Source organism: Phaethon lepturus, unplaced genomic scaffold (assembly GCF_000687285.1).
Source record: "Phaethon lepturus isolate BGI_N335 unplaced genomic scaffold, ASM68728v1 scaffold43081, whole genome shotgun sequence".
Lineage (NCBI taxonomy): Eukaryota > Metazoa > Chordata > Aves > Phaethontiformes > Phaethontidae > Phaethon > Phaethon lepturus.
Genome location: NW_010520652.1, coordinates 33337 through 48037, shown reverse-complemented (window position 1 = coordinate 48037; position 14701 = coordinate 33337). Strand labels below are relative to the sequence as shown.

Here is a 14701-nt window from a genome sequence, read left to right as displayed (position 1 = left end):
TGCTGTATTTTATACTGCCCACAGGGCCTGTGCTGATAACAGCTGCTTTTGTTTCCTTGTGGATACTACCAGGTGAAGCTGGCCTATCAGGAGTCTGAGATTGCAGCTCTCTTGAAGAAGATTCCCTTGGGCACTAACGAGATGAACACTATTCGAGGAAGAGCTGAAGAACTGAGAGAAGGGACGCTGTGTGATTACCGACCTGTCCTGCCTCTCATGTTGGCTAGCTTTATATTTGATGTCCTGTGCACTCCAGGTACTGTCTGCGCTGGCTTGAGTGTGCAAAGGGCATGTTCTGAGATGCCAGGTCTTGAGGGGTTTTCAAAGAGAAACTGTCTTCTGTATAATAACAACCTAATCTTGATTCGTCACACACTGTTGCTTGCACTTCCCTCCATGTTGCTTTAGAGGTTCTTTGTGCCCCAGTGGAACTGTTTCTTCTGCTTACATTTGAAAACAACTGGAAGCTTACCACATTCCAGCACTCTGTGTGTGTTTGTAAAATAGCTACAAATGACTGACTTTTCTACTCTTATGCCGGTTATATTGAGAGGAAGCTAATATAAATCTAGTATTTAAAAAAGAACACAACCACCTGGGATTAGAAGACTGACTTGGCAATATACCTGCCTGGTTTGGAGCCTTCTCAGTTTAGAGAGAGAAAGGGAAAAAAAAAAAAAACCAAACCAAGATGGTGCTGTGGTCTTCAGACTGGTACAAGGCTAGGAACAGGACCATGGGAAGCTCTGCAAATTCAGAAAGCGGTCAGAAATGGCTTTTGCCTTGAGGTCCTTGTTTTGAACACTGAACACTCATTCTATTGTCTTCTTTCAGTGGTTTCTCCTACAGGCTCTAGACCCCCAAGCCGTAATTGGAATAATGAAATGCCTGGAGACGAAGAGCTTGGTTTTGAGGCAGCTGTTGCTGCTCTTGGTAAGAATCTTTTACAAGAAAAGTCTTTCTTCATCCATGTTCTGCATCCTGCCTTATTTTGGATGGTGAGAGTTAGTAGTTCATTCCAGTTTGGTGCAGAAATGAAAGAGTTTGCACAGTTTGTCAGAACCAGATGCAGGAGGATTCTTACATGACAGGGTTGAGGTGCCTCTGCAAAGCTGTGAAAAATGGAAGGGAGATATGGGACAGGAACTAATTGTTAAAGTAGTAACGTGAATTTTAACTTTCTTCTTGCTCTTTTGTTATGGAAGATTTATTGCCTAGACTTTAATGGAGATGTACAGTTTGAGAGAACAAAAGGCAATCATTTCAGAAGAGGTTAAGCAATGATAGTGAAAGACTAGCAGAAGTACTCTCAAACATTATCACATAATTCAGGATCTTAGCATAATATGGGATTCTTGCCTCATCAGCTTCAGCAACAAAGCAGTGATTACATATATTATGTTGACAATACTGTATGTCTGTTTTAAAGCAGCATGGAAAAAGAAATAGAATGGATTAAACAAGGCCTGTGCTCTGTTGCCTCATCTTTGAAAGGAGGAAGATGGGTTCTTTATGGTGTGGGAATGCTGGCTTGTAGCATCTGCAGAAACTGGAGAAGTGTGTTTCAAGATGGAGTTTTGGGCTTGCCTGGGCTCTTTTCCCATGGCATATTAGGATCTGGCTGTTCTGACAGTTGTAGCAAGCTTGGTATTCTGGGGGCAGAAATATTCCTGTTTATTCATGACCTATTTCTGAAAGTAACAGCAAAATAGGGAGGGGGAAAAAAAACCCCCTTCTTTCGCCTGTGACAGTGAGGTGAATAAAATAGTCTGAGTTATAAATAGTGCTCAGAATGTGGTGTAGTCCCATGGGCTCACTTGTTTCTTCATCCCCCTCTCTTCTGGCCCACAGGCATGAAAACAACTGTCAGTGAAGCAGAACATCCTCTGTTGTGTGAAGGCACCCGAAGGGAGAAAGGGGATCTGGCGCTAGCGCTAATGATTACTTACAAGGATGATCAGTCTAAGCTGAAGAAGGTGGGTTTCACTTTAAAAGGGGAGAGGGAGATGCAGAGCAAACCATGTTTGGGTTTTGATGGATTTGATAGTTTTGTTGGTGAGCATGAGTTGTTGTGTCATGTACTGATGATTTACAATCTATGTTGTGGTATTTATATTCTTCCACTGATCTAAAATCTGATTGCACAGTGTGCATTGCCTTGGAAGAAGCACTCGTGCCCTCGGTTTCTTAAGGTCCAGTCGGGAGATGCGTTCTCACTGCTTTTAATGCTTTTGCTTACCTGCTAAAACAAGTCCTTTGTCTCAGGGGTTTTCAGTGTGCACTGTGTGTGTGGTCTGGGGATCGATTCTGTTTTGCTGCAGGGATGTTGGCTTGCAGAACAGTATATCTAGCAAAGCCCGTGTTTCTTAACATCTCACTGCTTTGATATACTAGTTCAGTCCACTTGTGCCTTAATTTCCCATGCAAGAGAGAGAGTAAAACTCTGCCCCTCCACTCCAAAGGAGGAAAAAAATATCAAAAACTGCTGACGCTTCAGGAAGGGTTTTGTTTAATCTTTTATATTCAGAAACCCTTATAACCAGCAAGAATATTATTAGTGTCTTTGTCTCCTAAAGGAGAAGCACTTTTGCTATAATCTTCTCCAGGGCATAACAGGGACATTGTGATATCAGTCATCTGCAAATAAATTCTCTGTCACACTTGTGGTGTTCATTTCCTGTGGAGAATGAACAGTAGAAATGGACAAACCCATAAAATGTGGTCATGCATTGTTCCCCAATTACATAATAAATAAGGACAAGAAAGCGTTATTGTAGGCCGGTAAAAGACAGTTTTTCAGTAATGGTATGACAGGGTTTTTTGAATGGTGAGCACAGATTTTTGGTGACTGAAACAAGAACATCTAATGACTGGCAGAACTATATATGAGTCCTCCATTCTGTCCTTCATGTACCAGAATTACATCTTTATAGTGAGTTTTGGGTGCTTTTCAAGTAAAGCCAGTAGCTATTTGAAGTGAAAATGGGGATGTTACTGACTACAAATGAATCTTTGCTTCCTCAGTAATACAGACTGCGTGGCTCTCAACTGTACATTGCTGATCTTCAGTGCAGGAGTATGATGCCTACTTTCTAGAGAATAAGTATTTTCTTTTTTTCTCCAACAAATGCAATTTATTGTCCACTAGGAAGCTGATTTGGTACTTTCCCTCTATTTCTTAGTGTAATGCCTGTTCTCTTACCCTTCTGCTAAACTCTTTTTTTTTTTTCCTTTTCCCTTGCTGTTAAAGATTTTAGATAAACTCCTAGACAGAGAGAGTCAAACTCACAAACCACAGACTCTGAGTTCCTTCTACTCATCCAGCAAGCCTACGGTAGCAAATCAAAAATCTCCTTCCAAACATGCTGCCCAGTCCACTGCAGCCATCCAGCAGCTTCCAGGGGCTTCCGTCACTCAGCAAGCTGCTGTAAGCACTGCAGTCCAGAGCAGTCCTGAGAACTTCGTGGAGAAGAGTGCACAGGGTAAGAGGTGCTTTGTAAGGGCTATGCTGAAACTCTTCTGTTATTAGTGCAAAACTGGAACTGTACATTCTTGTCTGTTTTAGGAAGTAGTCAGAGTGATTAATCTGGCTGCTTGGTGATTACTAGAATGTCATTCCCCCATTATCTGTTTGTCTGGATCCATTTCTGTACACATTCTTGTTGCATAGAAATTCAAGCTAATTTTCAGGTTTTCCTACCTTGAATTAGTTGTATAACCAGTTAACGTAAAACTACTGTGACTCCATCTTTTAGGTTTGCATCACAGAGGTGCAGGATTTCAAAAAGTTACACACTGAGTCAGGTACCTTCATGGAAGACAAGTAACCAGGATTGCTGAAGAGCATTAGAGATAAATGTGGTTTTCTTCAAGCTGTGCATCCACTTTGGCAAACTTCACATACAGCAGCATTTGGTAGAAATCAGATGCTCTCTTAACTCTTCCCAAAGAGAGAAATACTAGCTGAGGATGACGCAATATGGTTAGGGTTGCTGGAGCATTTTTATTCTAAATTTTTTCCATAGCTGCAGCAAATTTTCCAAATCTCGAGTTGTTAAGATTAAATGTTCTTGGCCTGGTATTGGATGATATGCTTAATACTGAAAGAAAACTGAGATAATCCTGCTCATAAATACCACTTATTTTACAAAAATCCTGCATCTTTTGATGTTTATATCTTTTAAATGGCCACATCTGGTTTTAGAGAAATAGAAACAAATCATAATGTTTATCTTGTCACTGTCTTGTTTATGCAGAGAGCTCTCAGAGGTCACCTTGTGAGCCAGCTGCAGAGGCCACTGTCTTGAAACAAGAGGGAAAGGTCCCCAGTCGTCTGGCCCTTGGAAACCGAGGTGGATACAATGGGAGATGCTGGGGTTCACCTGTCAGGCAGAAGAAGAAACACACAGGTAGGAACTGACTAGTTCATACAGCATCTAGTGCTGTGCTAGGCAGCCTGCTGGGGTTTCGGCAGTTCCCTTGCTCTTTCATTCCACTTGTCAGACTTTCCTCTACTATAGAAGCAGTTGATTGTCCCTGAGGTCTTTGGCATGGAGAAATAGGTTTTGCTCCACAGATTTCTTGCCCGCTTCCGTATGGCAAGTTACTCTACCTTTCTCACTCCAGATATGTTCTGGATGATGGATTAGATATCTGGAGCTGAATGATTGCTGGACTCTGGGAGTGGAGGACTCTGCTCCTGTGTCCAGAAACAAATTCAGAGGAGCTGCTGCCTCTCTACACTTCTCTTGGAAGGGCATAAGTTAGAGGCTGAGGATATGAAGAACCTTTGTGTAAATTGTGCAGCATATACCAGAAGGGTTTTCTTCATACTTATACATCTGTAGAACTTGACTTTGTATGTGTATTTGCTTCTTATTCTTATGCTCTGCCACAAAGCTTGGCAAGATGGAGTGAGGGGCTGGGAAGATTGAAAGGGGAAATAAAGATACATTGTTTTTTGGACTCTTCTGCTTTTTAATCTGAGAACTGCAAAATGACACTGATTTCTGTGGCCAAACTAATTTAATCTCTCTTAATTTGCAAAGTTGCATGCCTGGCAGCTGTAACACAGACTGTCACTGGCACGGCTGATGTTAGTTGGGACTGTAGGTGATGTGGGTAGGAGTTTACCTACCCACATTACACTTACCAGCCCTGGTGTTATTGTTGTGTTGGTTCTGGTGTTGTAGGCATGGCTAGTATTGACAGCAGCGCTCCTGAAACCACCTCTGACAGTTCTCCAACGCTCAGTCGGCGTCCGCTACGTGGGGGATGGGCAACTACATCCTGGGGTAGAGGACAGGACAGCGACAGCATCAGCAGTTCTTCAAGTGATTCACTGGGATCTTCCTCTTCCAGTGGCAGTAGGAGAGCCAGTGGGGGAGCCCGTGCAAAGACTGTGGAAGTTGGCAGGTAATGAATAATGCCAATGTCTAGGCCTGGTTCCAGGGAACTAGCACATGTGCATCGTGCATCAGGAAGTACTTCCCTGGAAGCATTTGCTTTGTTTCTTCTGGACCCTAAGGACAGGAACTAGGCACTCCAGCTAGGGAACTTGGGATACTTGTTGCTTCCTGAAAGGTTCCTCTGTCCTTTCTTCTAGGTATAAAGGAAGGCGGCTGGAGAGTCATGCTCCTCATGTCCCAAACCAGCCCTCAGAGGCAGCTGCTCACTTCTACTTTGAATTGGCCAAGACAGTCCTTATCAAAGCTGGTGGAAACAGCAGTACCTCCATCTTCACCCACCCTTCCTCCAGTGGTGGGCACCAGGGACCACACCGCAATCTTCACCTCTGCGCCTTCGAGATTGGGCTGTACGCACTAGGGCTGCACAACTTTGTGTCTCCCAACTGGCTCTCTCGAACTTACTCCTCCCACGTCTCTTGGATAACAGGTTACAGCAAAACTTTGTTGGGAAGCTTGCTTTTGGGCAGGAAGGAGGGGAGGGAGGTGAGCTTATGCCCAAAAATGGTGACGCTGATGTGCTATGGTAGCCATGTAAGCTGCTGGCCCAGCTGGCAGTGCAAGCTGAGCACCCGTGATTTTACAAAGTGGTGCTTGTTTTGGCCTGGAAAGTTCTCGTGACCTGTTTTTTCTTGTTCGCACCACAACATGCTTCAGTCTTCAGAGCCCCTTCTCACACAGAGGCTGGTCTTAACTTCTGCTTCAGGGGTCTGCTGAAGAGACAGACATTTGTCAAGTTTGAACATGCTCTTTGGCTGTCTTTGGCTGTGTTCAACATTTCACTTTCCTCCCCTTTCTGTTTGCACCCAGACCTACTACCTGCTTTCTATCCATGTGGCTTGTAGAGCCTGAAAAACATACCCTTTGAAAATTCATGTTTTCCTGACATGATGGCAATAGAGCGACAGTCCAGTTTTATGGGTACTAAAATCAGCTATAGCAAGTTCCTCTCACTGCCTCGAATGCATCCTTAGCTTAACTTTAATAACGGTATCCTCACTCACTGCTTGCCTATTGAGGGCTTCTGCCTGTCCTGTGTTTTGGGAGCAAGAGCCTAAATTTGACTTGAAGCCTAAGGGGAGCAGCAGGGCTCTGTCACTGCTTCTGAAGGAAGTGAGGAGTGCACCTCCTGTTGAGGGAAGGCTGCGTGGAACTACTCTGGGCCTACAGTGGTGTGAGAGTCTTCTCTCTTCCTCTTAGGGCAGGCCATGGAGATTGGTAGCGCAGCCTTGAACATCTTGGTGGAGTGTTGGGACGGACATCTGACTCCCCCAGAGGTGGCGTCATTGGCAGACAGAGCTTCACGGGCCAGAGACTCCAACATGGTGCGGGCAGCTGCCGAACTGGCGCTCAGCTGCCTGCCTCATGCCCATGCCCTGAACCCAAATGAGATCCAGAGGGCTCTGGTGCAGTGTAAGGAACAGGTGAGCATCACGTGGGGGCTGGTTAGCGCAGGCTGATTTCCAGCATCAGGGACATGCTGTTACTTGTGGGATTGGCTCTTCTGTGCTACTCAACAGCCTTAATCCCAGTTCTGTGGATTTCTTTTATCTTTAATGAATAGCTCTGGTTATTCTGTTGGTTCCCCATAGCATCATTTTAGTCAGTCACTTTAGAGTGCTTTTATACTTTTCTCCTGTTGTAGTTTTGCCACTTTGTGTTTCTGGTTTTTCATTCTTCACTTCTGCTTTTCTTTCACTGCCCCCAGGACAATCTGATGCTGGAAAAGGCCTGTATGGCAGTAGAAGAGGCAGCCAAAGGAGGTGGCGTGTACCCAGAAGTCCTCTTTGAAGTAGCTCACCAGTGGTACTGGCTTTATGAACAGACTGTTGGTGGGACCCCAGCCCAGAGAGAAGGTGCCACTGGCTGCAGTGCCAGTGGTGCACGGGCTGCCTCCGAAGCAGCACGTGGGTTGACAGACAACCGGGTGACCTCCGTAGTGGCGGCTGCGGTAACCGCAGCAGCAACAGTCATGCCGGTGATCTCTGTGGGGTCGACCATGTACCAGCAGCATACAATGGCAGGGCCGGCAATGGCACATACACACACACAGGGCCTCCACCCTTACACTACCCTTCAGACTCACATCCCCTGTAGTCCCCAGTATATTGGACACACTATCCAGCACATGCCGCGCCCAGCTGTCTTCCCGGTGCCTGGCTCAGCGTACCCACAGGTGAGTTTTGCCTGTGCCTTGTTCACTTATGGTGACTTTGTGCGGCTGCTTCCAGAGGGAGTATGTCTGGCTGGGTAGAGCTGGGGCTTAGACCTGCTGTGGCCTGAGATCTAGCTTCTGCTCTCACTTACTTGCTGATTTGTGAATAGTTACACTGGCTCCCCAGCTCAGCTTTTGCATTATAAGGAGCTTCTGTGGGTGCATGTAAAGTCTCAAGAGAATATAAAATATAATACATCAGTAGTTTTTAAACTTTTATCAGAAGGCACTGGACTGAAAGCTTGTCTTTTTAAGAGCTTGCAGACTAAATAGAGACTACAGAGGGAAAATCAAACAGGTTATTTTAATCTCTGTGTATTTTTGAAAGTTCTTGTAGTGTTTTTCTGCAAACTGATTAGATTTAAAAGGAGGAGGAGCAAGAAGATGTAATGCTTATGTGATGCAATGTTGTTTCTGTGCTGATTCTTCCTGTGCTTTGCCTTCACTATCAAATTGGACTTCCCATACTCTGGGGTTTGTGTGGGGACATCATGTTTTGGACTACTACTAAATGGTCAGATGAAGTAGACATGACTTGTTTATTCTCTATTTTAGGGTGTCCATCCAGCATTCATAGGAGCGCAGTACCCTTATTCTGTAACGACTCCATCACTGGCAGCTACAGCAGTGTCATTCCCCGGTGTGCCGGTTCCATCCATGACGCAGATTGCGGTGCATCCCTATCACAGTGAGACAGGACTGTCACTGTCTTCCAATGTAGCGAGTAAGTGTCACAGCCCTGGGCTGTGCATAGCATAGACTTACTTACGGTGCCTCCTAGCTGTACCCCAGTTAAGGCCTGCCCCTCACTGACCACAGCTGGAACCAGGGTTCTTGCACTGAAAAGTTCTGACCACATCTACCCCAGCCTAAAGATGTGCGTGCTCGAGGGTACTGGGATTCATAATGGGGCCTGAGTCAGCTAGTGGAGCTTTAATTTCTGTTTAGCTAAATACCCAGTATGAGATTATTTTGGCCTCTCAGACTAAAGTGTGTTTGGAGCCCTCCTGGCCTTTCTGACTTATAAGTTAAAGCTTTATTCCTCCTCTCCTTAGGGCAAGGTGAGCACAGATGATCACAGATCTTGACCAGGCTCCCGTGGTTCCTTTGGGTCAGATGAATAGAGAGAGCAGGCAGCAGGCAGACTTCTCCTACAGTAGTAGCAATAGATGTCTTTCGTGCCCGAAGAGATTGGAGACAGCCAGTACCCAAAATGTGGAACTTCTGTAGGGAGGACAGATGTTTTGGCAGGGTCAGGTCAATGTCAAACTGAACGATTACTTACGTGTTATGTTGGGGCTAGAGTGGTGGTAAAGACCCATCAAGTAGTGTGCAGCACTGGAACAACAGATGTTGACTGAATTGTGGATGTGCTTTCATTGCTGTGGAGCTTTGCACCAGTGGGTCATGGTTATCCCCCGCTGGAGAGGCTGTAATGTTTGCCTGTTTGTACATTTGCTTATCAGTGCTTTGCAAGTCACCAGATACTGGAAGACTGGTACACGGGAAAACACTTAAGAGCTGTGTTGGCCTCCTTCATATCCAGATTATCAGGAGAATCTTTTCAGTTATTTATACCTTGCGTTTCGACGCCAAAAAGCCACCACAAAAGCAATTCGCATAGTCCTGAAAGCCTCGGGATCTGAAGAGCATCCTTTGCTGACAGCCTTAGTCCTGGGCTGGTGCTGTGACTCTTAACTGTAAGAAAACATTTCTGTACTCCTCCAAAAAGTTAGGAATCTTCCAGGACTACTAACTCATCCTAGAGCACTTAAAATAATGAAAGGAAAAAAATAACTTCACCCTTTCCAGTTGCTATTGTTTATGGTTTGTATAAATTTCTGTTTTCAGTTCTTAAAATACTGTTTCACTGTTCCTGGAGTACATAGTCATGTGATGATGCTTGAGCTCTGGCATCAATTCAGCTCATTCTCACGGGTTTTTCTCCTTGGCCAGACTTCACTTGAAGTCAGCATGAATTTTGCCCCACTTTGTGGTTTGTTTGGCACTGTGTGTCTGCTTGGTTGAGGAGGTCAGACAGATCTTTCCTGGGAGGCACATTGTTCTCAGGTATTCAGCTATTCGCTAGTAAACAGTTTTTAAAAAATGCTGGAGGTGGCAGGGGAAGAGGAGAAATTGGAACTTGGAGCATTGCCGAAGCTGCTGTAGTAGCACCACAGAGAAGCTGTGAAATAAGGGTAACAATGTGCACACACCTGATGGCATCTCTGCTCTGGAATTCTCAGGCAAACCTTGCTTTTTCCTCTCTGTACCTTTCTTGAGAGGGAAAGTTAGTTAGATACACTTGAGTCCCTTGTCAAAGTACAGTTTAGTGGCTCAGTGTTAACTGCTTTTCATACAAGTTTAAGTGGTACAATGTACTGGATTTTCCTGTGATTTCCCTTGATTTTGCCCATACTAGTTAGGTGTCTGAAGGTGACAGAGCTTCTCAAGTTTCCTTGCTGTTTTTACTGTTAGCATGTGCTGCCAGCGTATGCGACGGCGGTTCTTTCCAAGGATGGACTGGAGGCTAGCCTCCAGTAACACTCTTCCTGCATGGTAGCTGAACGGAGTCATAGCTGTCTTACAGCAGAAGTGAAGGAACCTCACAATGTTGCACTTGGTCTTTGGGTGACTTAATACTGTTCCTGCTCAATGATTTTCCTCAGCAGTTTCTCATCAGGTGTAGACATGCACATGCTTGTTTCCTTGGAAAAGAAGTCAGAACCAGACATGCCATTTAATAATAGCAAAGACCTTTGAGTCAACACATGTATTTACATGTAAAATATGGATGATGTGCATGTTTATGGTATAGTCCAAAAGAGATGGACAAGCATGTAACTAACACCCTTCAGGCTCTGCTTGCAAACAAAATAGAGATATTCCTAGTCCTTTGTATTGCAGTCATAAGTCTGTGGTTTTTGATGGTTGTATTGTTCTGTTTAGGGGAACAGAACACTACACTGGCAGGGGGCGGTCAGGTGAGGGAGGTGATGGCCCAAGTAAACCTTCTTTAGACTGGTGGTGGGTCCTAATGCTGCTGTTTTGCTCTCTTCAGTAGGAAGTGTCCATGCAGGATCAACGTTCCCAGCGATTCAAGGGGCTTCCTTGACAACTCTGTCCTCACAGCCCAACTCCCTTGTTACAGGGGGTTTTCCTGCCGAGGATGAGCAGCACAGTCAGCCTGTGAGCCCCCAGGGTCTGCACTACCTCCACTCCGCATACCGAGTTGGTAAGGATGGCCAAGTGGGTTTCTATGACCCCGTTTAGAGGGATTCAGGGCAGGGCTGCAGGTTTGCACTGTCATTTGGCTATTTACTACTGCACCTGTTGGGGGTGATGGCATCTTAGCTACATAGGGAAAGCTAGTTCAGGATCGTATGTGGAGGCTAAAAATGGAGACAAAGCAATAGAAGATTGAACAGTTGCTGTTGAGAGCCATCAGTAGGAGAGAAAGCTAAGTGAGTTAGAGCTGGGAAGAGTCTTGCCTTTCAGCAGGTGTATATAAAGGAGTCCAGGTAGGGCTCTGAGGATGTGGTTGCTCGTGTTGTGACTATGTGAAAAAATGGAGTTCAGCTCCTGCTGCTCATGGATGGTGAAGGCACACTTCTAGTTTAATAATACCAGTTGAGTCTTCAGAGGCACAGAGGGGTGTGCCCTGTGCCTTTCCAGCTAGGTTGCTGAAGACTGACATGGAGGAGGGAACTTACATTTTGTGGAGAGTGGATATGTAATTAGCATTCCTTTCCTAGTCACACTGGTTATGAGGAAACAATGTCTCTGCCTGAACTGCCATTGGTACAAGGATCTCAGTTTTGGGGTTTCTGATTGAGCTTAGATTGCAGTAAGCTACTCGTACATAGTCATGGTCCAACCCAGTGGATACTTGGGAAGGAGAAGGGAGCCTCTAAGATAAGCAAAGCCAGCAAATGAAGACAAACAGCAAGAAAATAGAGGGAAGGCTGTCTAGAGAAGAAAGTACTTGTTAGCCAGAAAGAGGTGCAGATGTCATCAGAAATATTGCAGTGGTAAGTGGTAAGCCATGAAAGGCGTTTAATAGCCTGAATAACAGAGAAGCAGGGGCAGGGAAGAGGGTATGTAAGATCAAGACATAATTCCTGTTGGTATTTTAAAACTTTTTAAACGTGAGGATTTGCATGAAGAACTGTAATGGAATAAGTGAAAAGTTTGCAGATTGACAATGCTGCAGCTCAGTGTTGACCTGTTGTCTTTGCAGCTAAGTAAGTTGATTTGGGTAGCTTCTCTTTCGCAAAATTTGGAGGAAATGCACTGCTTTCAGGACACATCTTGTAGTGCAGCCTTTTGGGGGGCTATCTGCTTGACCCTGCTGTAGATGCTAGTGGAATGTCTCTTTGCAGCTCTAGTGAGGTGTGACGGCTGTACAGATTCCCCAGCCTGGAGCAGCAGATCCAGATGTTCTTGCAGATAGTTCCTGTGGTGACAGACTCTAAGATGGGCCTTTTGTTTCACTCCGGACTCTTTGCAGCTAGGGAGTTTTCTGCTGATGAAGGGCAGGCCAGTCAGGTTGTTTTGCGGTGAGTGAAGTGCTAGACTAAATCTCACTGGGCAGAAGTGCTGCTTGACTGGCTGCCTCTTTCTCACAGGGATGCTGGCTCTGGAGATGCTTGGCCGAAGAGCTCACAACGACCATCCCAACAACTTCTCCCGCAGCCCACCCTACACGGAGGATGTAAAATGGCTCCTTGGGTTAGCTGCGAAGTTAGGTAAGGCTTAGAGCAGTACTTCAGCAGAAATGCACTTGCTGGGATTTGGGCCATGGTGGGAAAAAGCTCTCCAAAAAGTGAAACTTCAAAGATTGGGTGAGCCCTGAGAATGTTTCAGAAGGTCCCTGCTGCTCTTTCATCCAGGCAGTTGTCCCGTTTCTGGGTTCTGTAGGCATGCTTTTGAATTTTGAGGCACTGGATGAAGTGCATGGGGCTGGACATGGCTCAGAGATTGGATCTCTTCCATTCTGTAATAACAACTGTTTCTTTTCCCTGTCCACTATCTTGTAGGTATTCCTCTTTCTTACGTATATTTATACCTTCTGTGAAGACCTTGTGTAGCAACAGGTGCTCAAACCACTAAATCTTTGGGTTTTGGTTTTTGTTTATACTTCCACTTTGTTCTTGGATCGTTTTTGTCAACTCTTTTTTTTTTTTTTTTAAATTATTTCATCATCAGTTAGAAATTAAAAAAACCCAAAACCTCTACAAACAGCCTGTCTAGTGGCACGGCTTCTCCTGCTGCTGCTGGAGGAGCTCTGCTGCAGGCAGCATTGGGGAAGCTTGACTATCTCTCCAGCCTCCCTAAGACCTGAGCGCTGGGGCTGCAGGTGCCTCCTAGATGGGCGGCCAAGTAGCAATGGGGAGGGGGTGCAGTGTATGCTTGCCTCTGTAGTTACCTTGCCACATCAGTTTTCTTTCGTATTCCCTTTAAAGACAGGTGAACTGGGAATATGAGTGGCTGAGGTGGTACCTGGTCTCTGCTCAGACCTGATGAATATATCGGAATGATCTCTTGTTCCCATGAGTTTGCTAGACTATCTCCCCTAAGCCTGCTGGAGGATACATTACACTGAGAAGAAGGTGCTCCAAATCCAGGTTCTTGCTGGGAAGTACTTGATTTCTCATGTGTGTCTTACCTTAACACTGTTGTTCTGACTTCTCCTACCTGTGCAGGTGTAAACTACGTGCATCAGTTTTGCGTTGGTGCAGCCAAGGGGGTGCTGAGCCCTTTTGTGCTCCAGGAGATCATCATGGAAGCTCTACAGAGGCTCAACCCTGCCCATGTGCACAACCACCTGCGCACCCCAGCCTTCCACCAGCTGGTGCAGAGGTGCCAGCAGGCCTACCTGCAGGTAACGTGTGGCCTGTCTTCTTGCCTGTCAGAGCTGCCAGGCCATTGCCTGCCTTGCAGGTACTGCCTCTCTCTGTCTCCTCTGTGTGTGTGTGTGTGTGAGTGAGTGAGTGAACTGGTCCATTGCCTGATGCATCCCTCTCCCTCAGCAGGGACTAGAATAGGCATCGCTTGCCTGTATGGAGGTTGTGTACAAAGGATCTCATTCTACTGCTTCTTCCAAGGACGCTCACCGTGAAGGATGGTGTGGTTCTGTGTTCCTTGTCCTCTTTCTTCCTCCAAATGCTACCTTTTAACTTCTGTACTTTTTCTTTCCTATGTTTTCAAGCCCCCTATCCACCTCCCTTCTTAGCCTTTTTTTTTTTTCCCCCCTCATCACTAAGCCCTGGCGTGGCTGCCTGGTTTGCCAGTGCTTGGCACTAGTGGTGGAAGTGGCTTGGTCAGCTACCAGTACAGATGAGATATCTCAGGATTTATTGAAACCAGGACAAGTGTGTTTCAGTGAGCCAGCTGGAATACCAGAGCTGCCTGTTCCTTAGAACAGTGTAAACAGGACACCCCACGTGTACCTGTTTCTCTTGAATAAATGACCAGAAGGGTGATTCTGTAGACATACTGTCCAGGTTGGATTAGCTGTCCTATCACCTGGATGATATTTTTGAGAAATGACAGCTTCTTTGCTTCAGCTCTTTTTCTGAGCTACAGTAGGGATATAGATTTCGCAAAAGCTGCCCCTGCAGTTTTGGGGCCTTAGTTGAGAAGCTGATGGAAGTGACAGTGCTAAGGCTAGGGATATTTTGTAGCAACTTAGTGCAAGCCTTACTCCTCTCTACCCCTTGGCAAAGGAGATGTCCAGTGAACATGCTGGGTCCCCACGTGTAACCTGCAGAATGAATGGTTGTGAGGGTCAGATGCTGGTGGGTGGTGGGGTAGAGTGTTAGCTGGCCGCTTTGTGCTGTGCTATGGCACAGTTTGGTACTCATGAAGGAGAGAACACCTGCTGATGCTGTGTGGTGCATTTTGGTGCTCTGAGAGGACATTTGCCCTGGCTGTGTTAGGATGTAAGATACAGCACTGCTGTCTTTTGAGCTAGCTCTCCTCTGTCAGAGCTCTTGAGTCCTCTGAGTGTCACCAGCAT

General features: G+C 45.7%; 1 protein-coding gene across 1 annotated transcript in view; it reads left to right on the top strand.

Annotated features, from left to right (window-relative positions):
* The window catches only part of ZSWIM8 (zinc finger, SWIM-type containing 8), a gene marked incomplete at its 5' end in the record, with an annotated part of 36678 nt that overhangs the window by 21710 nt on the left and 267 nt on the right, over positions 1 to 14701 (top strand). Inside the window, 13 exons of the mRNA XM_010297459.1 lie at positions 73 to 256; positions 835 to 933; positions 1852 to 1976; positions 3251 to 3482; positions 4257 to 4409; positions 5193 to 5415; positions 5606 to 5895; positions 6666 to 6889; positions 7174 to 7641; positions 8236 to 8404; positions 10742 to 10915; positions 12309 to 12428; positions 13386 to 13564. Of these exons, the coding sequence (XP_010295761.1) occupies positions 73 to 256; positions 835 to 933; positions 1852 to 1976; positions 3251 to 3482; positions 4257 to 4409; positions 5193 to 5415; positions 5606 to 5895; positions 6666 to 6889; positions 7174 to 7641; positions 8236 to 8404; positions 10742 to 10915; positions 12309 to 12428; positions 13386 to 13564 (2640 nt within the window). The remainder of the gene's footprint in view (positions 1 to 72; positions 257 to 834; positions 934 to 1851; positions 1977 to 3250; positions 3483 to 4256; positions 4410 to 5192; positions 5416 to 5605; positions 5896 to 6665; positions 6890 to 7173; positions 7642 to 8235; positions 8405 to 10741; positions 10916 to 12308; positions 12429 to 13385; positions 13565 to 14701) is intronic.